The sequence below is a fragment of the Hippopotamus amphibius genome, chromosome 1 (assembly GCF_030028045.1).
Source record: "Hippopotamus amphibius kiboko isolate mHipAmp2 chromosome 1, mHipAmp2.hap2, whole genome shotgun sequence".
Lineage (NCBI taxonomy): Eukaryota > Metazoa > Chordata > Mammalia > Artiodactyla > Hippopotamidae > Hippopotamus > Hippopotamus amphibius.
This window is the reverse complement of record NC_080186.1, coordinates 37,437,734-37,465,286: the sequence shown is the minus strand read 5'-3', so window position 1 is coordinate 37,465,286 and position 27,553 is coordinate 37,437,734. Positions and strand designations below refer to the sequence as shown.

The 27,553-nt window shown below is 39.2% G+C and overlaps 3 protein-coding genes across 12 annotated transcripts in view; 2 read left to right on the top strand and 1 right to left on the bottom strand.

The window, feature by feature from the left end:
* IPP (intracisternal A particle-promoted polypeptide) overlaps positions 1–17,945 on the top strand; it is a 35,639-nt gene extending 17,694 nt beyond the window's left edge. The window contains exons 5-9 of one of the 3 annotated variants that reach the window (XM_057709449.1): positions 533–700; positions 6,124–6,261; positions 6,832–6,954; positions 8,884–9,104; positions 15,959–17,945. In XM_057709449.1, coding sequence (XP_057565432.1) covers positions 533–700; positions 6,124–6,261; positions 6,832–6,954; positions 8,884–9,104; positions 15,959–16,183 — 875 coding nt within the window. In that variant the 3' untranslated portion in view covers positions 16,184–17,945. The remainder of the gene's footprint in view (positions 1–532; positions 701–6,123; positions 6,262–6,831; positions 6,955–8,883; positions 9,105–15,958) is intronic. The other 2 variants (XM_057709459.1, XM_057709468.1) reach the window with 2 other exon arrangements.
* Positions 17,917–23,882, bottom strand: TMEM69 (transmembrane protein 69). 2 transcript variants are annotated; one of them, XM_057709492.1, is made up of 3 exons: positions 23,789–23,882; positions 22,161–22,300; positions 17,917–21,008 (listed from the first exon to the last, which is right to left on the bottom strand). In XM_057709492.1, the coding sequence occupies exons 2-3, from the start codon at positions 22,212–22,214 to the stop codon at positions 20,295–20,297; spliced, it is 768 nt and encodes a 255-aa protein (XP_057565475.1). In that variant the 5' UTR covers positions 22,215–22,300; positions 23,789–23,882; the 3' UTR covers positions 17,917–20,294. The 2 variants fall into 2 exon arrangements, with proteins under 2 accessions (XP_057565475.1, XP_057565466.1); XM_057709483.1 differs by having other exon boundaries at positions 22,161–22,393; positions 23,789–23,842.
* A 1,018-nt stretch (positions 23,883–24,900) lies between these two features.
* The window catches only part of GPBP1L1 (GC-rich promoter binding protein 1 like 1), a 58,061-nt gene continuing 55,408 nt past the window's right edge, over positions 24,901–27,553 (top strand). The window contains exon 1 of one of the 7 annotated variants that reach the window (XM_057709387.1): positions 24,901–25,016. The gene's annotated coding sequence lies outside the window, so the exon portion shown is untranslated. Of the gene's footprint in view, positions 25,076–25,555; positions 25,824–25,867; positions 26,116–27,553 lie in introns of those variants that run through there. The other 6 variants (XM_057709378.1, XM_057709413.1, XM_057709370.1 and 3 more) reach the window with 6 other exon arrangements.

Here is a 27,553-nt window from a genome sequence, read left to right as displayed (position 1 = left end):
ATAAGTATCAACAGATTGTCCAGATTTATATACATAATATAATTTATTATATATAAAAACTTTATGTATAATATAATTTATAGTATGTATGTCATTGTATGTATAATTTTATATATACTATATGTATAATTTTTGAGTGCCTGCTATGGGATGATGAGATGTGCAGTTAAACAAGGATTTCAACTCACTATTTTTAATTGAAAAAGACATTAATAGAAGTCACAATGAAACTTCCTAACTAGACAGATAACCAGTTCCTAGATTTACGTTTTATCTAACATTTGGTTATAACCAAGACCAGGTGGTAGAACATTGTTGTTAACCTCATTGCATTTAAGCCATAATCTTTCAGGACTTGGCACATTTAAGAATAATCGACATACGTATGGCAGACTCTAAAGCACTTATTCCTTAATATGCAGTGGTTATATTGAATGTCTAGATATAGAGGGCTAGATTTTCCTTGTTACTACCATTTAAATATTTATCAGTAAGGGATTCTCTTTGTATCTCCTTTCCTTCCTTTATTCAGGTGGATATACTCGGTTGCAGGGGGGTCGTTGGAGTGATAGCAGAGCCCTCAGTTGTGTAGAACGTTTTGACACCTTTAGCCAGTACTGGACCACGGTGTCTTCACTTCATCAGGCTCGATGTGGACTGGGAGTAGCAGTTCTGGGAGGGATGGTCTATGCAATTGGAGGTAAGAATGAAAATATTTTATTTCCTTTATTAGCCTCTAGCTCTAAGTTGACTTCATTCTTATATGCCTTATATATATTGCTAGGTACAATGGGATGTATGTAGATATAGTTGTGCTTAGTAAATTTTTATTAAATAAATGAGTGAAAGCAAAAGGAAACACAAGATATTGAATTTTTCATACCAGAAGGACACTGTAATTTATTACAAGGCAAAATACTTAGGTTTGTTTTTTTTTTAATTTTTTTTCTAAATTAGTTTATTTGTTGGCTGCTTTGGGTCTTGGTTGCTGTGCATCAGCTTTCTCTAGTTGCGGAGAGCAGCGACTGCTCTTCATTGTGGTACACAGGCTTCTTATTGCGGTGGCTTCTCTTGTTGCAGAACACAGGCTTTAGGCGTGCAGGCTTCAGTAGCTGCGGCATGTGGGCTCAATAGTTGTAGCTTGTGGGCTCTAGAGCGCAGGCTCAGTAGTTGTGGGATCTTCCCCTACCTAGGATTGAACCTGTCCCCCCTGCATTGGCAAGTGGATTCTTAACCACTGCGCCACTAGGGAAGCCCTACTTAGGTTTGGTTGTTTTGTTTGTTTGTTTAATATTTTATTTATTTATTTATTTATTTGGCAGCACCGGGTCTGAGTTGTGGCATGCGGGATCTTTTAGTTGCAGCATGCATGTGGGATCTAGTTCCCTGAGCAGGGATCGAACCCCGGCCCCTTGCATTGGGAGCCCGGAGTCTTAACCTCTGGACCACCAGGGAAGTCCCTTAGGTTTGGTTTTAACGAAAAGTTGTTTATAAAATGTGGCACCAAAATTTAGGTCAACATTTGTGATAAAAAATTTTTTAAATTCTGAGAGCTGCATTACAAATCATTTTTAATTAACCAAGTATCTGGGCAGTGGGATGTATAAAAACCATGTCAGCTAGACATTGGGATATATTTCTTGATTAAAATCACTGTGTTTTCTGAAACTATTATTATGAATTCTAAAATGAATAATGAATAAAATTAAATAAAAGGGATTTGAACGTGGGAGAGAAATAATTATCACAGAGGGATCTAAAGAGAAATAAATGCTAACACTTTTGATATCAATATTTACTTCTGAATAATTTGTCTTTATAGCAACTAGCCTATGTAGATCATCTCTAACCCTTACAGCCAATTTTTTTGCTTTATTTCTGTGGGTCATTCTAAAATACTGAAAGATGTATATCAAAAGTCTTATTATTTTCCAACTATGATACTGTCAATTTAAAATGAGAGAGATATAGGGAATATTTTATTTTTATCTTTTGGAGGGAACATAATCATCACTCAAAACCTGTTTATTAAATCAGTAAATGTCATTGCATCTGAAAATCCTAACAAAGGAGTTAAGAGTTTTGAGCAAAAACCTTCTGTCAGTATAAAGATTATAAGACTATATAATCTTTGGCTAGAACTCTGATAGTTCTTTTTGTGTACATTTTGGCAATTGCATTGTGTGAACTCTCCTGTTTCACCTAGTGTCACAGTGTCCTGTGTGACACTTACATATATATGTATCCCCTTTCCTGATACCACAGAAGTGCAAATGGGAGCCCTTTAAAGCTGCTGTGACTTTATTAGCTATTATTAATACTATCAACATTACTATCTTAATGTATTACTTAATATATAGTTATTAAATAATTTTTTATCAAAGTAATTCAAGTTTGCTGTAGAAAATTTTGCTAAAACTGAGGCATATGAAAAAGAAAATAAAAATCACCCATACTATAATCTACCACCCAGAGATAATCACAGTCAATAGTTTGTTTTATTTCCTTCTAGATACATTCATATCTGGGTTAATATTCTAAGTGTTATATTTTAAAATTAAGATATAATTCACATATCATAAAATTCACCATTAAGAGTGTACAGTTCAGTGGTTTTTAGTATATTCACAAAATTGTGCAACGATTACCACTAATTCCAAATCATTTTCACCACAGCAAAAAGCCACTCATCATTTAGGGAAAATTTTATGTGCGTGTAGGGAACTGTTTACTAGCCATGTTCCCAGACTCCAGGCAAGGGTCAACCTTGCAAGCAGGCCTTTCTAAGGATACGCAGTTTTAAGCCTGCTATGTTAACTCTTTTCTGCACAGTAAGAGTTTTGTATACATTCAGGATTCTAGGCCCTCATAAAATTATATGTGCTGAAAATATCTTTTCCTACTCTTCTGCTTCATCTTTTACTCTTTATGGTATCTTTTGATAAATGAATGTTTTTAATTTAATGTAGCCAATTCTGTTATTTTTTTCCCTTTATGGTTAATATTTCTTGTATCTTTTTTTTTTTTTAATAAACTTATTTATTGGCTGTGCTGGGTCTTCATTGCTGCATGCAGCCTTTCTCTAGTTGCGGAGAGTGGCAGCTACTCTTTGTTGTGGTGCGCGGGCTTCTCAGTGTGGTGGCTTCTCTTGTTGCGGAGCACAGGCTGTAGGCGTGTGGGCTTCAGTAGTTGTGGCATTCGGGCTCAGTAGTTGTGGCTCACAGGCTCTAGAGCACAGGCTCAGTCAGCAGTTGTGGCACACAGGCTTAGTTGCTCTGTGGCATGTGGGGTCTTCCCGGCCCAGGGCTGGAACCCGTGTTTCCTGCATTAGCAGGCGGATTCTTAACCACTGTGCCACCAGGGAAGCCCCTCCTGTATCTTTTTAAAGAAATCCTTATCTACTCGAAAGTCATGAGGATATATACCTTTATTGTTTTCTAACATTTAATAGTTTTGCCATTTACATTTATGTCTATAGTTCACCTGTAATTGAATTTTTACGGATAGTATTAGTAAGGAACCAGTTTCATTCTTTTTCCTTGTATATATAACCCATTTCCAGCATTTTTGTTTCACTGCTGCTCTGCATGCAAACTATGTCATAAACCAAGTAATCACATATGGGTGGATCTGTTTCTAGAATTTTCTTTTTATTCCATTGGTCTCTTTGTCTATTCCTATCTTAATTATTATAGCTCTATTTTAAGTCTGATAGGCTTATTTAAAAGGGCATTTTCTCTCTCCTTATTTCTTTTTTTGGGAGTCCATGGCTCTCCTAGGCCTTTTATACTTCTGTATAAAATTACCAACTGTAAAATAGTCAGTGGGAAGTTGTTGTATAACAAAGGGAGTCCAACTCGAGGATGGAAGATGCCTTAGAGGACTGGGGCAGGGAGGGTGGGGGGGACTCGGGTGGGGGAGTCAAGGAAGGGAGGGAATATGGGGATATGTGTATAAAAACAGATGATTGAACCTGGTGTACCCCCAAAAAAATTTAAAAAAAAAATTTAGAATTAGTTTATCAAATCTGTTTTTAAAAATAATGTGTGATTCCACCTATATGAGATACTTGAAGTAGTCAAAACCAAAAAGACAGAAAGTATAATAGTGGTTGCCAGGGACTGGGGGAGGAGGGAATGGGGAGTTGTTATTTAATAGGTATAGAGTTTCAGTTTTACAAGATGAAAAGAATTATGGGAATGAATGGTTGTGACGGCTGTACAACAATGTGAATATGTTTAACATCACTGAACTGTATTCTTTTTTTTAATAGTCTTTTTTAAAAATTATTTATTTATTTATTTGGCTACGTTGGGTCTTTGTTGCTGTGCCCACGCTTTCTCTAGTTGTGGCGAGCGGTCGCTACTCTTTGTTGCAGTGTTTAGGCTTTTCAGTGTAGTGGCTTCTCTTGTTGTGGAGCACTGGCTCTAGACACTCAGGCTTCAGTAGTTGCAGCACGTGGGCTCAGTAGTTGTGACTCGTGGGCTCTAGAGCGCAAGCTCAGTAGTTGTGATGTATAGGTTTAGTTGCTCCAAGGCATGTGGGATCTTCCTGGACCGGGGATTGAACCCATGTCCCCTGCTTTGACAAATGGATTCTTAACCACTGCTCCACCAGGGAAGTCCCTGAACTGTATTCTTAAAAATGGTTTACATGGTAGGTTTTATGTCATGTGTATTTAAATACAATTAAAATAAAACAAAAAAAAAGGGTTTTTTTTTTAAATTGAGATTTCGTTAAATCTATAAATCATTTCAGGAATAAGCATCTTTAGACTGACACTTGTAACTCATCAACATGATACATCTCTTCATTTATTTAAATATCCCTTAATTTAAAATTTTATCTAAATAAAATTTATAAATTATATCTATAAAGGTCATATAATCTTTGATTAGGTTTACTCCTAGGTATAGTATATTTTATTTTATTTTTATTTTTTAATAAATTAAAAAAATAAATAAATAAATTTATTTATTTATTTGTTGGCTGTATTGGGTCTTCGTTGCTGCGTGGGCTTTCTCTAGTTGCGGTGAGCGGGGGGCTACTCTTCATGGCAGTGCACTGGCTTCTCATTGCGGTGGCTTCTCTTTTTGCGGAGCACGGGTTCTAAACTTCTCTTGTGGAGTGTGGGCTCTAGGCATGCAGGCTTCAGTAGTTGTAGCATGTGGGCTCAATAGTTATGGCTCGGGGGCTGTAGAGCACAGGTTCAGTAGTTGTGGCACACGGGCTTAGTTGCTCCGTGGCATGTGGGATCTTCCCAGCCCAGGGATCAGGATCAAACCTGTGTCCCCTGCATTGGTAGGCAGATTCTTAACCACCATGCCACCAGGGAAGTCCCAGTATATTTTAAAATTCTATTTCAAGTGGTATTTAAAAATTTTTTTTCATTTTCTGTTTGTTGCTAGATAAGCATTGCATTGAAACTCAAATTATGGGCTCCCCTGGTAGTGCAGTCGTTTAAGAATCTGCCTGCCAATGCAGGGGACACGGGTTTGAGCCCTGGGCCGGGAAGATCCCACATGCCACAGAGCGGCTAAGCCTGTGTGCCACAACTGCTGAGCCTGTGCTCTAAAGCCCAAGAGCCACAACTACTGAGCCCACATGCTGCAACTAATAAAGCTTGTGTTCCTAGAGCCAGTGCTCCGCAACAAGAGAAGCCACCACACTGAGAAGCCCGCACACCACAATGAAGAGTAGCCCCACTAGCCACAACTAGAGAAAACCCGTATGCAGCAATGAAGATCCAACGCAGCCAAATAAATAATAAATAAATAAAATACATCTTAAAAAAAAAACCTCCAATTGTAGCAGAGTCAGCTATCTAAACTATGAAAATATAGAACTATTAAAATGCAAGTTATATCCTCAAAAATTACATGAAATTTTGGGCAGTAGAGTTAGAAATAGATAATAGCCCACTTTGCTTCATTAAGTGGACTTTAATAAATGACAGTACTATGGATTCAAAATAACACTTTGTGGGCAAATAAATTTTAATGAATAGTATAAAATCAGACAATGGTTGAATTTCTGACGACTTAGAATGCTGCTGAATATTGTATTGTGGTTCTAGGCTATTAATATTACTAAATCTTCTCATGTCTCTTTTATTTAACTCAGGTGAAAAGGATTCAATGATTTTTGACTGTACTGAATGCTATGATCCAGTTACCAAACAGTGGACAACTGTAGCTTCAATGAATCACCCCCGCTGTGGCTTGGGAGTGTGTGTGTGTTATGGGGCTATCTATGCTTTGGGTAATTGTACTCTCCAATTTAAGGATATCTAATATTATTTAAATTCTTAATCAAATTCTGCTTACTTTAGAAGTTTTCCTTCCCTCCCATAAGAAACTTGTTTCCTTTTTAGCTTTAAAATTCTTATTCTCAAAATTATATTACTTGGGAAATATTGTCAAGTATGGAGTTCTTTGAAGGAGATGGAGATAAAATATAGATAAGATGTCTAGTGGAGCGTTTTAGCTCTCCAGTTAAATCTCATTATTAGGATAACCATTCTGAATACGCAGAAGTTGTTTCAAAGAGTAGTTCTGCAAAGCACCATACTTCCTATGCAATAGATTGAAGTTTTTGGTTTGGTTTTGTTTTTTAAAATCTCTTGTGAAACCTAGGCAGAGGTTAAAAGACCCAAGTTCTACTTACAACCAAATTCTAACTTTTCATGTGATCTTGGACAGATAACCTCTCCAGTCCATATGATAATCATCCACAACATAAAGTTGTCAGATTAGATGTTTTCTAAGGTGATTTTTTTTCATAAATAAGATTCCTTTATTCCAGAAATAATATTTTTTTGTTTGGTTTCAGGTGGTTGGATTGGAGCTGAGATAGGGAACACCATTGAACGATTTGATCCTGATGAAAATAAATGGGAATTAGTTGGCAACATGGCTGTGTCACGCTACTACTTTGGGTGTTGTGAAATGCAAGGTAATTGCTTTATAAAAATTTTTCTTGAAAATATATTTTTTAAAAAACTGAGCTTGAGGCTTTATTTTCACAAAAGTATATTTTATGTCTGTTAGTTTTGAATAATTGACACTAACAGTGTGGAAGTTCTGCTTCTAATCTCTTATATTTTTAAACTTCTTATATCTTTTTTTTTTTTTTGGGGGGGGTACACCAAGTTCAATCATCTGTTTTTATACACATATCCCCGTATTCCCTCCCTTCCTTGACTCCCCCCCCGCCGAGTCCCCCTAAGCTTCTTATATCTTTATTTCTGTATTTCCAAACTAGTCATTTTTTTCCAAAATAAACAAAGCTAGAATTAAGAATTCCAGATATTAATAGCTAATTCCAGATATTAATTAGGTAATTAAAATTCCAGATTTTAATTAGGTGACTAAAATACCTAATTAAAAAAATAAGCATTTGAACTGTCATCTCCATTATTGTCGTTTTCTCTCCCTTGTAGTCCTTAGTAGGTATTTCTAAGTAGGGAGAGATTGTCAAAAACAATCTTCATAGTGTCATAGCCTTCTTCAGTGTTTTTTTATAGAGTACATTATGATTTAATGCACACACAATGCTATCACAGATCTGAAAAATGTTGTAGTACATATTAAAATGGTATACAGACATTATTTTAGTTGTCTATTATATACTGAGAGGTAATTAATAAGCACTCTCAAATAGAACCTGATTCTCTGTCCATAGTTGGAAAACAGATTTATGTGTACCTGTAAAGTAGGAAGCAGTCTGCCCATTGTTATGTGACAACTCAGCCTGCTCTGTTCCCAGCTAAAGTTCTTTCTGCCTTCTGAGTACTTTCTCAGATTTCTGCTAGCATCTCAATGCTCAAATTACATGGTGCAGACTATGTTCTGTTGTTTAATATAGTCCCTAGTTGTTTTATATTTATTATTTGTATCTTCCCATCTAAAGTCATACAGCTAGAGAGGCATCTTGGAGATTATCTATTTCAGCCCCTTTATTTTTAGATGAGGAAGCTGAAGATCAGGAGTCTGTGAGTTGTCTTTTCTCATGTTCGTTACTAACAAAGCTGGAGCTAGAACCCAAGTTCACTAACGTTAACTCATGTTTCTTAAAATGCCATTCCTTGGGACTTCCCTGGAGGTCCAATGGGAAAAACTCTGCACTCCCAATGCAGGGGGCCTGGGTTCGATCCCTGGACAGGGAACTAGGTCCCACATGCTGCAACTAAAGATCCCACATGCTGCAACGAAGATCCTGTGTGCTGCAGCTAAGACCCTGTTCAGCCAAATAAGTAAAGAAATGCCATTTCTTACAACTGCTCATTTTAGAACTCTAGGAACAACAGTAGGCACTCAAAAAAATAATTGCTGATGGTCAGAACTGTTATTTTCAAGTTAAATGTAATAAGGAACTCTGTTAATTACAGTCTACTGTACTGTATCTGATAACTTAATCTAGCCATAAACTATTCTAATTTAAATTCAGTTCTCTATTTTATGTCCATATGAGCAGCAGTTAGGTTGTCACCAAAGAGGGTCAGAGTTTAAGTGTATAACAGTTTTTAAGGGAGAAAAATCCTTCTCCCCTTCCTTTTTTACCTATATATGGTACCAATGAACCTGGAACTTGAGATCATTAAGCAAACAATAAGGTCAGAAATCCTTGTCTGACAAATTGTTTTGTTATAGCATCATTAAGTTCTCTGAAAATTCAATGCCACTTTAAATTCATACCCCTAATTCTTTGTAACTTGAATGTGAGCTGTGATAAATTAGAAGTCAGTTTCCTCTCTTGAAAGAATATTGTAAGCCCTACATTAAGTATAGTATCAGATAGCAAACTTAAATCGCAGTTACTAGTTTTTATAATTATTTGTATCCTATTTTCTATAGCATCTGAGCAAAAATACTCCATTTCTAGGTTTAATTTATGTAGTTGGAGGCATCAGCAATGAAGGAATAGAGCTTCGTTCTTTTGAAGTTTATGATCCACTTTCCAAGCGTTGGTCTCCGCTTCCTCCAATGGGGACCAGAAGAGCCTACCTCGGGGTGGCAACACTCAATGACTGCATCTATTCGATTGGAGGGTGGAATGAGACACAAGATGCTCTTCATACTGTAGAAAAATATTCCTTTGAAGAGGTAGGTTGGATGATTTCAATTTTTTACTATCCTGTTATTCTTTTAGTGTCTGTAAAATCTGTAGTGCTGTGTATTCTTTCTTTCTTTTTTAATAAATTTATTTTTTATTGGCTGCATTGGATCTTTGTTGCTGTGCATGGGCTTTCTCTAGTTGTGGTGAGAGGGGGCTACTCTTCGTTCTGGTGTGTCATTGAGGTGGCTTCTCTCATTGCAGAGCATAGGCTCTAGGCTCTCAGGCTTCAGTAGTTGTGGCACGTGGGCTCAATAGTTGTGGCTCTCGGGCTCTAGAGCACAGGCTCAGTAGTTGTGACCCACAGGCTTGGTTTCTTCGAGGCATGTGGGATCTTCCCGGCCCAGGATTGGAACCTGTGTCCCCTGCATTGGCAGGCAGATTCTCTACCACTGTGCCACCAGGGAAGCCCTGTAGTGTTGTGTATTCTTTCATTCATGATATCATTTGTAGGTTTTTCCCTTCTATTTTTTCTTTTTGAAGAACCGACTTCGGTGTCACTGATTTTTTTCTATTGATTGTCCATCTTTTACTTCATTCTGTTACTGTTTCTTTCCTTTCTTCTATTTGTTTTGGGTTCAATTTGCTCTTTTTTTTCTAGATTCTTAAAGTAGAAACTCAGATGATAGATTTTTAGACCTTTCTTTTTCTAGAATATAAACCTTTGAAGCTATAAATTATTTTCAAGCAGTGCTTTAACTGCATCCCACACATTTTGATATAGTGTATTTTAGTTAGCATTTATCTCAAAATGTCTTCTAATTTCCCTGATAATTTCTTCTTTGACCAATGAGTTGTTATAAGTATTTTATTTAATTTCCAAATATTTGGGGATTCTCCAGATATCTTTATGTTTTTCCTTTAATATAATTCCATTGTGATCAAAGTATATTTTGTATGATTCTGTCTTGGTAAATGTTTCATGTGCATCTGAAAAGAACCTATATTCTGCTGTTGTTGAGAATAGTATTCTATAAATGTCAGTTAAGTCAAGTTGGTTAGCATTCAGGTCTTCCCTAGTCTTTCTTTTTTTCTTTTCTTCCTTCCTTCCTCCCTTCCTTCCTTCCTTCCTTCCTTTTCTTTCTTTCTTTTCCACACAGTGGTTTGTGGGATCTTAGTTCCCTGACCAGGGATTGAACCCATGGATCCTGCAATGGAAGCACGAAGTCCTAACCACTGGACTGCCAGGGAATTCCCTTCCCTAGTCTTTCTAATTTGCCCAATTGTTTTATCTATTACTAAGAAAGAAGTGTTGAAATCTGTATTTTTAATTATGGATTTGTTTGTTTCTCATTTCATTCCTGTCAGGTTTTGCCTCATGTATTTTGAATCTCTGTTATTAAATGTGTATACATTGATTATTATGTCTTCTTGATGAATTGATCTTTTTATAGCCATGAAATGTTTTTCTTTATCTCCGGTAATATTCTTTGCTCTGAAGTCTACTTTGTTTGATATTAATGTAGCCAAGCTATCTTTTGATTAGTATCTGCATTGCATATCTTTTTCTTTCCTTCTACTTCGAATCTGTGTCTTTAAAAACTATATCTCTTGTAAGATAACACATAGTTGTCGTCTGTTTTTTCCTACAATTTGACAATCTCTGACTTTCAATTGGGGTCTTTAGAATTTTTACTATTTATATATAATGTAATTGTAGATATGGTTAGTTTTTAGACTTTTTGCTGTTTTTTTATTTGCACAAATCCATCCTTGTTTTTTCCTCTTTTCTGTCTTTTTTTTTTTTTTTTGGCCATACCATGCGGCACATGGGATTGTAATACATGGAACTCGCACCTCCTGCAGTAGAAGCACAGAGTCTTAACCACTGGACCACCAGAAAATTCCCTTCCCCTTTTCTGTCTTTATGTTGATTGTTTTAGTATTCCGTTTTATCTCTTTTGACCAATTAACTATCTCTTCAATTTTTTTTCCTTAGTGATTGCTTTTGGGTTTGCAGTATATTGATATATAATAGGTATTTTAAAGTATTACTTCTACATTCAAATAATATCATACCACTTCACTTTTTTTTTTTTAATTAGCTATTTTATTTTTGGCTTTGTTAGGTCTTCATTGCTGCTCACAGGCTTTCTGTAGTTGCGGCAAGCGGGGGCTGCTCTTCATTGTGGTGCATGGGCTCCTCATTGCGGTGGCTTCTCTTGTTGCAGAGCACGGGCTCTAGGCGCATGGACTTCAGTAGTTGCAGCACATGGGCTCAATAGTTGTGGCTCATGGGCTCTAAAGTGCAGGCTCAATAGTTGTGGTGCACGGGCTTAGTTGCTCCGCGGCGTGTGGGATCTTCCTGGAGCAGGAATCGAACCCGTGTCCCCTGCATTGGCAGGCAGATTCTTAACCACTGCGCCACCTAGGAAGCCCTGATTCTTTTTTTTTATCTGCTGCACTCGGGCTTTTTCTAGTTGTGGCAAGTGGGAGCTACTCTTCATTGAGGTGTGCGGGCTTCTCATTGTGGTGGATTCTCTTGTTGTGGAACATGGGCTCTAGGCACATGGGCTTCAGTAGTTGTAGCACATGGGCTCAGTAGCTGTGGCATGTGGCCTCTAGGGCGTGTGACCTTCAGTAGTCACAGCACATGGGCTTAGTTGCTCCAAAGCATGTGGGACCTTCCCAGACCAGGGATTGAACCCATGTCCCCTTCATTGGCAGGTGGATTCTCAACCACTGCACCACCAGGGAAGTCAGATTGATTCTTTTTAGACTTTAAGCTTTGTAGGGATGGTCTAGAAGGTCTAGGTCCTTTAGGTATAGTTTAGCCCTACCACTGAAGCATGGCCCTTCTTGACTCTCTACTGTATGTCCTAGCTGTTCAACAAGGTCTCTTCATTTTGGCTGGTCAAAACCAGAATATCATCCAGCCTTGTGTGAGCTCTGAGAATTGTTAAGCTTGTTAAGCTTACAACTCCTCTAAAGGAAAACTGTTTCCTTGCTCACGATATTTTGACACCAAATATGTGAGTTTTCCACACCAAGCTCTTCTCCATTTCTCTTTGGACACCAACTGGGTGTCCTACAAGTCAACTCAGTTCTGACACTAGCTATCCCACAGGTTAAGGGTTCAGTCCCACAAGACTGCCCCTCACTTTAGACACCAGTCTCAAGTAGTAGGTCCTCAGGTTAACCACTGACTTGGTTATAAATTGAGAGTTCCCATGATCCCTTCCTCAGGTTCAATAATTTGCTATGATGGCTCACAGAACTCAGGGAAACACTTTACTTAACTATTACCAGTTTATTATAAAGAATATTATATATTACTATAAATACAGAATAATAGACTATAACAGAATAGAATAGAACAGAATATGTACTTTTTATATTCTATATTATTATAAAGGATACAAATGAATAGCCAGATAAAGAGGTACATAGGACAAGATCCAGAAGAGTCTTGATTACTGGCTTCTGCCCTGTTGGGGTTTGTGGTATCACTTTCCTGGCATGTGGATGTGGTCACCAAGCCAGAAGTGCTCCAGACCCCATAGTTGAGGGATTTTTATGGAGGTTTCATCACATGGGCATGATCATTTATTATTTCAACCTCCAGCCCCTCTCTCCTCCCTGGATGATAGGATATGGGACTGAACATTACAACCCTCTAATCTGGACTAGATTTTTCTGGTAAAAGGCTCCCATCCTGAGGTTATACAGGATCCTACCAACAGTTGCCTTATTAGGGAGGAGACATTCCTATCACCCAGGAAATTCCAAGGGATTTAGGAGCTCTGTGTCAAGAACTGGCATCAGAAACCAAATGTATATCTTACTATGTCACATCCTCCCATTAGTTGTTCTTTCACTGTTCTCATGAAATCTCATTTTTTTCTCCCCTCCTTTTTTTCTTTTATTTATTATGTTTTTTTTTTACTTTTTTGTTATTCTTATTTTTTACTTTTTATTATTTTTCTTTTCTTTCATAGAGTCTTATTTTATGCATGCTTAGATTAGGGATATTCAGCCAGACTCAAGGGAACCTCTGTCCTCTGGTACTCTTCCTTGCAAATTTCAACTGCATCAGCCTCTCTGAATTCTGGTTTCTGTCTCCTAAATCAGCTGACTGTCATGCTCTGCTTGGGATTCCCTTCCCTGTACTGCTGTTCAGAAAGCCGTCTAGGCAAAAAGCCTGGACGACCATGTAGCTCAAATTGTTTGTTTCTTTTTCTGAATCACAGTTTTTCATTGCCTGTTGTCTGAGAAGTTTATTTCATATAGGTTATCAAGTTTTCCAGGTCTTTATGGTAGGAGGGCAAGTTTGGTAGCAGTTACTCTATCATAACTCAAAGTAGAAATCCCTCCTGTTTCCATCCTTTTAACATGATTCCATCATTCATTGAGCATTTCTTTACTGTCTGGCATAATAAAATATTTCAAGTACAAGAAAGCTTATTCTTCTCTGATCTGGCCCTGGAATCAGTCATTTCTCTAAGAAGTTTCAGTTCCTCCTAGTGAAGGACAGTATTTAGAAATGAAGATTAGGCACTTAGAGTACTCATTGCTACTGGGATATTGCTGCTTCTAGGCTTTCTCAGTAAACAGCTAAACACAGATGTAAACAGTAAACATATATGTGTGTGTGTGTGTATTCACACACATTCATTTATTTCTATATTTGTGAGTTTACAATGATAGCACCAATCCTAGTACACCTCAGATTCTTTCAGGCCTTCCCCATTTCCATGTTTGTAAATACCTTCTCTATCAGTTAAAAACTTAGTTCCTGTTATTCTCAATATATTTACTTATTTGTTCAGTGAAACAAATCTCCCTACTGTACCTTCTCCAACTGCCACCTCTGCATATTACCCATGCTATCACTGCCCACATAGGCACCCCAGTATTCTCTCATGCCCTCAGTTGCTAGGTTGGTATGATTATGCTAGGAAGGGAAAAGAAGAGAAAATAGGGAGGAGTAGGTTGTATCTTCATTGAGTCACTGTTCTATCACACATTTGTTCATTAGTCTATTTATTCATTCACAAATACTTATAGACCTGAGGAAACAAAGGCAAACTAAATCTATAAGGCCCCAGCTCTTAAGAAGCCTGCATTCTAGGGGGGACTATAGAGAAATAAATAGACAAACAATTTCATTACAGGTTGTTAAGTGCTGGAATAATGGAAGTACAAGCTGTTTTATGCCATAGACTTATAGGTGAGGCGAATTTTTTCCAAATTAATTTCCACAGAATACTTTTTTTTTTTTTGCAGTTAATAGGAATTAGGTAACATGAGTTTCCCTGGTCAATTATACTTGGGAAAGTTGGATTAAACAGAGTTAAAGAAGTTTCTTTACCACAAGACTTCTTTACACAATTTATTAAATAATGTACTTCATGAATCTTTATGCTAAGTCTCTCAAATGTAATTGACCACACAACCCTTGGTTTTGTTTGTAAGACATCTTGGGGGAAAAATGTTTCAGGGAACTTATTTTATGAAATATGGATTAGTTTTATTGAATTTTATGGTTTTTAAACTGGTTATGGTTATTAAAACCTTCAAAACCTAAAGGTTTTTAAACTTTTTTCTTTTTTTTAAGTAGAAAGGATTTTTATTTTTATATTTATTTTTATTGAGATGCAATTCACATACCAAACACTTGAGTTGTTTCAGTGTTTTGGCTATTAAGAACAATGCTGCTATGAACATTTGTGTACATGTTTTTGTGTGGACTTAATGTTTTCATTTCTCTTGGGTATATACCTAGGATTAGAATTGCTCGGTCATATGGTAACTCTGTGTTTAACCTTTTGGAGGACTGCTAGGTTGTTTTCTAAAGTGGCTACACTATCTTACATAACCACAAGCAGTATATGAGGGTTCTAATTTCTCTACATCCAATGCTTGTTATTATTTATCTTTTTGGTTATAGCTATCCTAGTAGGTGTGAATTGATGAATTGGTATCTCATCATGGTTTTGACTGTATTTTTCTGATGGTTAATTAGGTTGAGCATCTTTTATGTGCTTATTGGTCATTTGTATACCTTCTTTGGAGAAAAATCTAATTTTGTTCATTTTAAAATAGATTATTTGTCTTTATTGCTGAGATATGAGTTCTTTTTTTTAATTGACTTATTTATTGGCTCTGTTGGGTGTTCATTGCTGCACATGGGCTTTTCTCTAGTTGTGGCAAGTGGGGGCTACAGTTTGCTGTGTAGCGCTGGCTTCTCATTGGGCGGGCTTCTCATTGTGGTGGCATCTTGTGGAGCACGGGCTCTAGGCACGTGGGCTTCAATAGTTGTGGCACGTGGGCTCAGTAGTTGTGGTTTGCGGGCTCTAGAGCACAGACTCAGTAGTTGTGGTACATGGGCTTAGTAGCTCTGAGGCATGTGGGATCTTCCTGCACCAGGGCTCAAACCCGTGTCCCCTGCATTGGCAGGCGGGATTCTTAACCACTGTGCTACCAGAGAAGGCCGTTCTATATACTTTTATAACTGGATTATGAATTTGAAATTTAAACATGTAAAAAGAACCAGAGGGACTTTCCTGGTGGTCCAATGGGTAAGACTCGGTGCTCCCAGTGCAGGGGGTTGGGTTCGATCCCTGGTCTGGGAACTTTAATCCACATGCATGCCGCAACTAAGAGTCTGCATGCCGCAACTAAGAGTCTGCATACCACAACTAAGAAGCCCGCATGCCACAACTAAAAGATCCTGTGTGCTGCAACAAAGACCCCTGTGTGCCGCAACTAAAACCAAGTGCAGCCTAAATAAATATTAAAAAATAAAGATAAAAAATAAAAAGAACCTGAGTATCTGATTTCTTAGCACTTTTCTCTGTTACTATGTTATGACACTGCTAACTTATTTTTTTCTCTTATCCAGGAAAAGTGGGTTGAAGTTGCCTCAATGAAAGTGCCTAGAGCAGGCATGTGTGTTGTGGCAGTCAATGGGCTTCTGTATGTTTCTGGAGGTCGATCTTCCAGCCATGATTTCTTGGCCCCAGGTACCTTGGACTCAGTTGAAGTTTATAATCCTCATTCAGATACTTGGACAGAAATTGGTAACATGATCACCAGTCGTTGTGAAGGAGGTGTTGCTGTACTATGAAATAGAAAGCGAAAGCACAAGAAACATTTTGAAAATACAGGATCTCACCTTTTGCAAACCACACTTGTATTTGGTGATAGGACCCTTTCATTCTGTTGAGTTTTCTGTGAATTTGGTAGATAAATGACTAAAGAATGACTTTTTTTTTTTGAGTGAGAAGTGATATGAAATATATCCTAAATTAATAAAGAGTTCCCACAAATTTGCCAAGCTTACCAATAGATATGCTGTTTATGCTCTAGAATTGTCCAATTAGGAGTAGAGTCCTATTTGTAAAAATGATTTGCTAGGAGCTTCTTGGCAAATAGCCCCTTTAGCTGCTTCTCCAGTTCAATTCAAGCTGTGATCGTTATGTGATGTAGGAATATCAATGAGACAGTTTAAAGATGTCTATACATTCATGATTCAATCCAGAGCACAATTTTCCATGGCCATAGTTTACCCTAAAGAGAGAAGCCAATGAAGCAACTTGCTACTTTTTTTTCCAGGAGTTTTTACTAGTCCCAAACTTTTTATTGGCAGCAGGTATACTGGGAGGGACATGTGGGAAATATCTACCTATGTATATAAATAAGTCTTTGCCTGTTGATACCAGCATTAAAAAAGCTTTTGCTCACTTACATTTTTGTCTTGATGCTGGAATGCAAGTGAGGAATTAATAGGAGATTCTTAGTTTCAGTCTTTTATTGCAATACAATGATGTAATGGGTGATAGAGCCCGGGAGGTTGAATGCACCTTTTTCTAAATAGTCACCAAAAATATTTTTAGCTTTGGGAAGAGGGAGTTTATTAGATTATCAAGCTTTGTGAAGCATACTCATACTTGGGCAAACCTAAGTATGAGCTTAGTACAAAGCTGCTGCCTGGCTTGGAGAAGACTGAATTGTAGGTACTTTTGTAAAATTGTAAAACTTTTTATAGACACTAACTCATAAGTGTACGTTGAAAGGCCTCTTTATCCAAAACCGCTTCTCAAAACTTCTCATTTTCCCTGCAAAGCATTCTAAAGAATTGTTCTCTGTCCATTTCCAAGCTGAAGATTCTTTCTGTACACGATCATCACTTTTAAGTTATTTCTGCTAGTCAGTTGGAGCCCTATATATTAAAGGCCTTATACAGTTAGGTTTACCTAACTGTTCCAGGATTTAATTTGTACATCCCTGACTTCCCCTTTTCTTTATGAAAGTCCTTTGATATATTATAGGCATCAGCGGCTTATTTAGATAGAAAACCTTTGGTAAGCATTTAAGACTCAGGTAGCACTCATATCCAAAATATCTGGATTGACCTACAAAGATACTTTCCTACATAACTTATTCATATGCATATATTAAGAAAAGCTCATGTAGCACAGACAGAAAGCTCTATGTCCCAGTCTTTGGGGTACCCTGAAAGTCTGAAGGGTCACAAACGCCTGGTTGGTATCTGTAAAATGTCAAAGAATGAAGTATCAAGATAATTTGTAAACTATTTAAGCTGTAACTCATGTGCCTTTAATATTTCTAGTCAAAGAGAATCTGCATTCTGGTTCAAAAGAGATTTACAAATATTACTATCATTTAATTTTCATTAGTGCCAACCTAAAATGGCACTATGAAGGGAAGCATTTTGTACTGCTGTGGCAGAAATGTAGTCAAGGCAATCAGTGTTTGGGTTTAATAGGTCCAGACGATGCCTGAAAATAAGTAATTGTAAATATGCTTATTTCCTAGGTAATGGCAGATTGTTTTAAAAAGAATGTACTAATAAAGTATCTTGATTTCTTTGCTTTTCCTTGTATTACTAATTAACTTAGTTTATTAGCAGCATTCTTAGATTATGAAACTGTACTGGAATGCCCACAATTTTTAGTGTTTCAACTTTAGGGACTTGCACATTTAGTTTTACAGTTAATTCTCTTTTCTGAGCAGCTATTAATGTGATCTTCCTCCAAAATATTCAACAATTCAGTACACTTCTAAGTATACTGTCCAATGTACTTAAAATCAAATGTACTTAAAAATCATACACTGTAGAGAATGTCCTGGCGGTCCAGTGGTTAGGAGTCGGTGCTTCCACTGCAGGGGGCATGGGTTCCATCCCTGGTCAGGGAACTAAGATCCTGCATGCCATGTGGCGCAACCAAAAAAAAAAAGTGGGCAGTTAGCCTAAAAATATGACTTGCCCCTATCCTGAAAGGTTGAGATCAGAGAAAAGTTTTAAGTTTGTGTAGTCCTCATGCAATTTAGGAGAAGCAGAGAAGTAATTTTCCTCACTGAAACAATCTGAGAAGGATCTTTTGAAGAGTATGAACTTGCTTTCCTTTAATAGGCTGTAGTAAGCTTTTCTCTACATTAAGAAAGGATTGTGTGGTGATTTCAGCCACAGGCTTTAACTGGTAAGCTTCTCAATGATCAGAACAAGCTCTAGCTCTGTAGTGTTATATTTGTTTGCTAGGGCTGCTTTAACAAAGTTCCACAGAAATTTAAACAACAGAATTTGTTGTCTCACAGTTTTGGAGGCCTAAAGTCTGAAATCAAGATGTTGCTAGAGTTGGTTCCTTCTGAGGGCTAAGAAGGAGGGATCTGTTCAAGGCTTCTCTCCTTGGCATGTAGATCTTCATGTTCACATGGTTTTCTCTCTGTATATGTGTTTATTTCTAAACTTTCCTGTGGTATAAGAACACCAGTAATATTACATTACAACCTACCCTTATAATCTCATTTTAACCTTATTACCTCTATAAAGATCCTATTTGCAAGTAAGGTCACATTCTGAGATGCTGTGGATTAGGGCTTGAACACACAATCCAACCCGTAACAGGTGTGTAACAAGTTACCACTCTAGATTATGATCTTTCCACAGCAAGAATATTAAGGTGGAAATTATATGTATATAATTTACTTATGAAATTTAAGTTGCCTAATATTTGAATACGTATACAAAGGTAACATATACCAGATGATACCATTTCCTGATTTATATTCTTACAGCATCTAAAATGTTTTTCCTTTTTTGAGGCTAAGCATCTCAAGTCTTTCAAGTTAGAATCCAAGGTGTTGCTTTTTCTTCTGTATGAGTTGACATGCAAAACTAGATAGAACATTAGGATGGCTCCAGCTTGACTTTTCCTAGTTTGTACATAGTTAAGGCTTTATTCTTTTAAGTATTTTTGACCAGCTAGTGTTATTTTTGGAGATAAGTTTCATCTATACTCTGCCAAATATCCTGGTAAAACCTGGAAAATATGTCTAGCTTTTCTTTGAACAGCTTTCCCTTGCGACACTGCTCCCTACTGACTTTAGAGCCACAGTTCCTTTCAGTTCAAATAAATAGGTTATGCCAGGTAAAATGAGCTTGGAAATGCAATTCCCAGGGGCAGCTGCACACTGGAGCCACCTACTGTTTTCAGATGCTCATGGATATGAAGTTTTCCTCTGAGGGTGGGAATGTGTGTGTGTGTTTTCAATGATCCTAAAGCTCTAGCACAAAGGGTTTTTCATCTTTTTTTTTTTAATTTACATTTTTCAAAACAATTAAAACACTGAAACTTTTTTTTTTTTTTAACTTTGGGGGCTGCATTGGGTCTTCATTGCTGTGCGTGGGCTTTTTCTCTAGTCTTGGCGAGCAAGAGCTGCTCTTTGTTGGGGTGCACAGGCTTCTAATTGAGGTGGTTTCTCTTGTTGCAGAACATGGGCTCTAGGCATGTGTGCTTCAGTAGTTGCAGCGCATGGGCTCAGTTCTTGTGGCTCACTGGGTTAATTGCTCCGTGGCATGTGGGATCTTCCTGGCCCAGGGCTCAAACCCGTGTCCCCTGCACTGGCAGGCAGATTCTTAACCACTGCACCACCAGGAAGTCCCAAAACACTGAAATTTTTAAGTGGATGACTATGTACTTCATGAAAAGACTAAATGAGAACTATAACCTAATACAACATGAAAAGGACTTGTTAGGGGTTTTCAAGCTGTTTCTCTGTGATTTCTATAAATGAAAAAATAATTTGTGAAGAATAAATCACCATTGGTGGGAGAAAAGAGCTAAACAGGAGAGGTGGAAAAAGGTTCTGCCAAAATACAACCTTGCAGGGCTTCTAGCCAACATGCTAACGTCATCTACAGAGCAGTGTTATATTTATTCTACTTGCCCAGGTCTCTTGGGTCCTTTCTCTGGATAAAAATCTTTAACTAGTAAAGTGATTACAAGTGAAACAAAGGCCACTAAAGTGACTACTATCCTCAGGGCTTTGAACCAACTGGGATAATGTGGCAAGAGAAAAAGTTCAGTGTGTAATGCTATCCCCAAACCTATTATTACTGTGACTATAGCTTCACTGAGTCTTTCAGAAATAAAGAACGCAAACCATGAAAACACAACAGGAGCTGTACTATTAGCTAAATTGAAGAAGTCTGGTTTGGCTGGACTACATTCTGGCAGAGCAAAACCCCATCTGATCCCTCCTAAGAAAGATAGGAAACTGGCTCCATAAGCCATCTGAGTAAAAGCTAATATGGGAATATAAGTCTTTGTCATCACCATGACCAGTGGTGGAGCAACGAAGGGGATTAGTCCTGCCAGAGTTATGTATAATGCTGGCTTTGGGCTGTTAGGCAGGTAACTGATGGTTCGTGGTGGCCTGGCTGGAAGTACTGCTTGCTGTTGCTTCTTCTTAAAGCTGCATGGGGAAGTATGATAATATCGTGTCTTGCTCATACACACTGGAAATGATGAGAAAAGCCAAGGCCTTGGAAACAAAGGAGAAAAGTTCTGCTGGAGACATGTCTTGAGAGAAAGTGTTTCTATTCTCCTGCTGGCTCCTAGTCTGATTGTGGAAGGGTACTTCAGCATCTATAATGGAAAACAGAACCAGAAGACAAAAAACAGATTTAAAAAAGATCACCAAATGTTTTAGTCCCAACCTGAAACAATATAAAAACAAACCACCTGCTTTCTATTAGCACATCAAACTTAAAAGTGTGGAGTACAGGGTGATATTATTATTGCTGGCAAAGACTATTAAACAGCTATACAACATGCAAAAGAAACTATTGAATAGAAACCAGTGATATGGTTTGGCCTACCACTAAACTTGTCCCATGAAAAGAATATCTGAAGGAGGAACAGGTAAAGACTAGGTCTTTAGTTTTGGGCATTCTGAACTGCCTCTTCTATTCATAAATTGCAAAAGAAGCAGCACTAATTACTGTGGGAATGCTATTTTATGTAGAGAAAATTAAGCTTTAGACACTGCATAATTTTCATAGCTCCATGCCTTTCTACATATCACTGCCTAGAATTCTAGATTACCATTTTTCTATCTAGGGAACTTATCTTTCAGAATTCAGCTTGAAGTTTTCTCTAATTTTATTTAACCCTCCTATAAGTAAGTACCCTATGCACACTTCCATCATAATTCTCACTGTGAATTAAAATCATGTGTTTACTTGTCTGTTAGTAGACTTGAGAGCCAGGACCATATTTTTTTATTTGCTTTAAAAAAAAATACTCAGTGCCTTTCATGGTACATGGCCAAAGCAACCTTTCCTGATGATTCTGTGCTTTAGTGAGTAGATTCCATACTTCAAAAGTTAAGCAGATCAACAGGAACTCAAAAAATGTTGGATTAAAGAAAAAAATAAAAGGTATTTAAGAATCTTGGTGGTTACTCAAAATGCTAGGAATGATTCCATCTTGAGGCTTTTTTTTTTTCCTTTTTGTCTAGAATGTTCTTCCCTGAGGTACCTGTGTGGCTCACTGCCCCAATTCTGACCACCCTATTTATAAATGCAATCTTTAAGTCTACTGTCCCTATTCCCCTTCCCTGCTCTATAGTTCTCCAGAGCACCTACTTTGACATATTAAATTTCACTTATTTGTATTTTACTCTTCCCCCAATCAACCAGAATATAAGAGGATAAGGATTTTTGTCTTCTTTTTCACTTTTGCCCAGCTAAGCAATGCCTGGAAAGTAGTGCTCAAATATTTGCTGAATAAACCAACCTTTGAAGATGCTCGAGAAAACTTCTGGATGAAGTGAAGCATACTGGGCCCCATTGAAAGTCTTGATTAGGAAGATGCCACGCAGTTCTGATTAATGTATTTTTACAGCTAAGCGGAGAGTCTGAATCAGAAGCATGTTGCTGTGTACGAAATAAGATGTTTAATTTTCTTCACTTTATACATAATTTGTAAAAAGTAGTTGTTCAGGAGAATTTCTTCCATATAACAATTTCCTTTGAAAACAATAATTAATGTTTTCAAAAAATCAATAACATTAAATAAATAGATCCTTTTCTTCTCTGAACCATTCTTTTAGCTTTTGTTGTTTGGTGTAACAGAGACAATAGATCTGTATTTTTACAAATGCCTCCATCATTTCCCAGCTGTGTAACCTTAGGTAAATTGCTTCCTTGAAGTGCCAGCTTTCTTATCTTTAAAATTGAAAGTCATAGCTTGTCTTCTCTCTTTTTTGCCCTTAGTTATCTATTTTGGGACTTGGGAATTTATAGCTTAAAGTAATGATAGTAGCAATCAATACAATTAGCTGTGAACCAGGCATTGTAACTAAGTAACTATTGATGAGGTTAATATAATAACCTTATCGACTTGGTGCTGAAAGACAGTAATAGCCTGTTAAGTTAGAGTGCAGACTCTGGAGTCAAACAATCTGGGTTGGAATCCTGGCTCCACCAGGTACTAACTATGTGACTTTGGACAAGTTATTTAACCTGGCTATGGTGCAGTTCACTCACCTGTAAGGCTTATAATAACTACATAGGGTCGTTGTACAAATTAAATAAGTTAATACATGTAGAAAGCTGAGAACTGTCCCTAATACCAAGTAGGCACTCAAACAATACTAGCTATTATTCCCACCTCACACAATGTAAGCAACCAGTAAGTGGCTAAGTGAGAATATTACGAATCCTGATCTGTCATGTTTACATGAGTCCCATTCTTAACCAGAAGAATGAGGTGTCTAAAATTCTAAAACGTACACTTGCTGCTTAATTTAAAAACTTAGTGAACTTATTTCTTAATTACAGATCTTAGGACTGGGTCAAGAAATCCTGTATACCAGCCAGTCAATGTCTTCATTCTCTCTCTATATATAAAGAAGCAAGTAGAAAGTTAAGTTATCCCGAGTCTCTGAATTGATGTTCGATGACACCCACATCCATCTACTGACTCCCAGACACAGATATCTGCAGGGCCCACACACTCACCTTTGTTCAAAATCACCTTCGTAAGGGATTTCAAAAGCTCAACGCTCCCTCAACCTTCCAAACTCCCTATGCACTGTGACATGTGCTTTCCAACTCAAGGGTATTAAAGCGAAAAAGTGACACCCTAAAGCCCGGGGACGGCAACTGGTGAGGGGGTTAAGGACAAAAACCAAGGGTTAATCCGCTCAATTTGGGTGAGGACGCTCAATGTTTCCACCGCGCCAAATAAAAGAGTTGCAAACTGCAAGCCTTAGGGCCGACATCGGAGAAAAGGGGACGAAGTCTGGTCGCAAAGATCCCCGGGAAGCTTTGCCCAGCAGTGCCCGCAGCTTCAATTTACTCCGAAGCCTTGGTGCCCCCCTTCCCCCAACCTGCACCTATGGCAAAAGCCCTGCTACTCACCTGCCGGCGTCGCGCGGTGATGTGGAAAGTCGAACCTCAAGAATAGCTCGCTACAGTGGAAACACCATTTCCGGCAAGTGAGGTTAGACAGGCCCCTCCACTTCCTGAGAGCCGGGGGAAAATGAGTCCGGGTGCAGACTTGACCAGCGCTAACTGGTTCCTATCCGGGGCTTTCTGTTTTGGGTTATCTTTAAAATCCTACTTCTAGTGGAAGCCGACTTTTGAAGTCTGTACGGTCCTTGAACGGCCTTTATATTCCAGGTTTCCCAGCCAGCAGAATCTGCCCCGCAGAGTTCGGGAAGGTAGAGTGCAACTATTGAAACCATCTTAGAGTGATGGTGGTGGAGGAAAGGTAGGAGAGATTTGGAGTCTAGGCCAAGTATGACTTGGCCAAATTGCTTGCTGTCTCTAGAACTCATTTTTTACTTTGCATGACAACAGGGTTTCTAGGATCGATGGTGCACATCTCACGCCTCATTAAGGTCCCAAACTAATACTATTTAAGGAAAAAACACACACTGTTTCCACTTCATTCTTTTTGCTGGTACCTAGAAACTTCGTTAAGAAATAAACAGCACACGGACAGGACTTTCATTTCCATGAACGGTGTGATGATAAGAGCTTTTAGGGTGACCCAGAAGTTAGATTATTCCTCCTGTCACCCTCCGCTTTAACTTTTATTTGTGGGCTGTGTGACCTTGAGCAAGTCCCTTCCCTTCTCTGGGCCTCTATTTCACAGTCTATCAAAGGTAATACCATCAGGGAATTTGCGCGTCTATCTGAAAACAGATAGGAACACTAGCCAGTTTCTCCATTCCTCCTGATTGTAAATAGTCTTGCTTCCTGGTTGCCGGCCATCACATGGTTTAGCCTCCCGTGCAGAATGGGCTCACAGCGAATTCTTCCTAGTAGTAACACCTAGTCGCGATAGGCTTTCACTGTTATTTCCTTCTCTGCCATGGCAGCGCCGCCCCTTTCCGTTGTGCGATATCCAATGAGACTTTGGGCCGAAGAAACAGCTTATCCGCCCTGGCACAGGAGCAGGCTCCAGCCAGAGATCCGCCCAGCGCTGGGACAGGGGCGTGACGCCAGCGGTCGGGCGGAACTACTACTCCCAGCGGGTAGCGCGTCGGAACCACCCGCGCAGGCCTCCAGAACCCAGCCGTGGGGCCCGTTGGTGGCTGGAGCCTTAACGGCACGCGCACGTGAAGGAAGGAAGGAGCCGAAGGTGGGAAGGGGTCGGAAAACACACGCGCCTACGAAAGCGGTTTGTTAGCCCTTGTAGAGGTAGTTTGGAGAAGCGTGCTTGCCGAGAGGTGTGGTGTGGGAGGGTGCAGAATGAAGGGGAGGGGAAAAATGGGTACACACATACACACCCACCCACTCATTCACACGCGCCCAGGCCCTAGTGTCGGGGGAGGGGATGTGAAGGGGAGTACCAAGCCCAGCTGGTCTCCGCCTCTGAGGCGGCGCGAGGAAAGGCAGTGTTCAGCTCTGCAGAGGGGCGGGGGCGACCATGAGCCGCCAAGAGCCGCAGTGGAGGGAGCTGGGGGCGGGGCAGGGAATAACCGCCGTTCACGCGGCTAAACGTTGGCTGTTTGGGGCGCCGGCGGGGTCACCCGAACAGGGCTCATGCGCGTGCTCATGCGCGTGCGCCTGCGCCCTTGTGGGCGGTGCGAGTGGGTGGGCGTGTGTGAGGCGGGGTCAGATTGGGGGAGGGCCGGGCTGGTCGTCGCTCCTCCCCCTCCACCCGCTCTGCCCCTCCTGGGCCGTGTGGGCCGGGCAGCCATTTTGGGAAGAGCTTTGTTATGGTTGTGGGCTCTGTACCTCTGCCGGATCAGGAAGCTGGGGACGCGCCCTCAGACGCCGCGACTGGTCCCTAGCTGTAGCCCCGCCGCTGCCCGGTGAGTGGGAGTTCCGGACAGCGGGGCGGTAGGGGATCCTGAGTGGTCCGAAGCAGGGCTCCGCCCGGTGCCTGACGGGCCGACTGTTGAAACAAGTTGAAGGAGGCTCTCACACAGGTGGTTAGGTGTAGGTCGGTCCGGGGACTGGGAGCAGAGCTCACGGGTCGTGTGGTTCGGACGGGGCACCTTCCCCCGCGCGTGGAGCTTTGCACACGAGCGTCGCCGCGACTCTGCCGGAGCGCTCCTACTTCAACTTTGGTCTTCGGGTCGGAACGCTCACCTGCGGCTCTCTGGCTCCTCTCCAGGCGTTCCGGCTTGTTGGTGGTTGAGTAGCTTGGTTTACGGGTTTCTTTTTCTTTCTCCTTAAATTAGAGCCAAAGGCTTTTGTTTTCCAGTGATGGAAAAATCAAACGAAGAAAGCGTGTAAGTCAAATGTGGGGTGTCTGAGGGGAAAAGAAGAGCTTTAACCCCCCCACTCCTGCCCCCGGCGTTCCGGTTCCCCCTGGTAGCGAGGTGTTTTCGTTGATTTAGATTGTCTATCCGGCACCTACCGACCCCTCCGTCCCTGGTTAAAAAAAAAAGGCTGGTCGGTGTTGAAGTGTTGTAATGAGGATTTTTTCTTTACCTCTACCTCTCCCCACCCCCGTGAAATTCAATAGAAGGGCTGAATCTAAAATGGCTGTAGCTTGGGGAAGTGCCCCAAGCTTGGTAACTTAAATACGTTAACGAGTCTTAAATTCTTAGTTGTTTTTCCTACGGGGACAACAGCTGGATCTTTTGATCTTCTTGAAGTTGTTGTATTATCTTGAAGAGTCTTTGCTAGGTGAAAACAAAGGTGAGGCTAAAGTAGTTTGCTTACTCCAAAAGTTTACATAAGAGTGGGTGCGGTTTTTGGTTTTGGTTTTTTGTTGGGTTTTTTTTTTTTTTTTTGGTAGTTGCTTATAGTTTTGAAATTGTGCTGTGGTGTTAATTTTATCAGCCAAGTTTGCACTCTGAGGTTGGTTTGCCATATTTGTTGAAATACTTGCTCTTAACTTTGATATTTATTGCTTACCTGGAAAAAACAAAGTTTATGGTAGCTCATGTTTTAGTTTAGTAACAGAAGTTACATTCTGTGTAAACCCCTTCCAAAAGTAAAGTGATGGGTATTCTTCAGTAGCCGTAGATTTGTAGTTTGGTCGATTGCTGGCCTTTTCTAAGGTCTTTTATGTGTAATACTTGAAAGAGAATCAGAGTTGCTGTTAACTTTGGGACATTTATTAGAAAAGTGTAAGACAACAAGTGAAAACAAATTTTAGATGTGGAGTGCCTGATTGCCTGTGCCCTTTCAAACAAAAGGCTGTCTTTTTGTTTGCTGCCTTTTTTTTAAAACCTTTAGATCCAGAAGTTTAACTGAAAACAAAAAGACAGAATGGAAACCAGAAACAGTTAACTTCAGTATTTGGGAAGATGCTTGAGTTTCAAGTTGCAGTTTGTCTAAAAGATAAAATAATAAATTGCTAATTGTGAATGAGAAGTTTGGAATTAATAGTAAAATAAGGTGTCATCTTCCTTCCCTAGGGAGTCAGTTTCAGTTTACCTTTCTACATTCTTTCAATACAAAAGTTTACTTTTGTCAATTCCTCTAGGATTTATTGTTGCTGCTGTTCTTAAGTTATTTTGGTGGTTTACAGGACAAACATTTAAAGTGCTTTATAGAAATTACAAGTCAGTTGCTTTGTTTTGCTGTTGTTGACTACTGAACGCATAAACTTGGGTGAGACCTTACTCTAATCTTTTTTCAGGGTACTCAAAAAGGATATAAGTATTCTTTCAGTTGATTCTGAATAGTATGTTATCAGAGCTTTTGAAATTTGTTAGT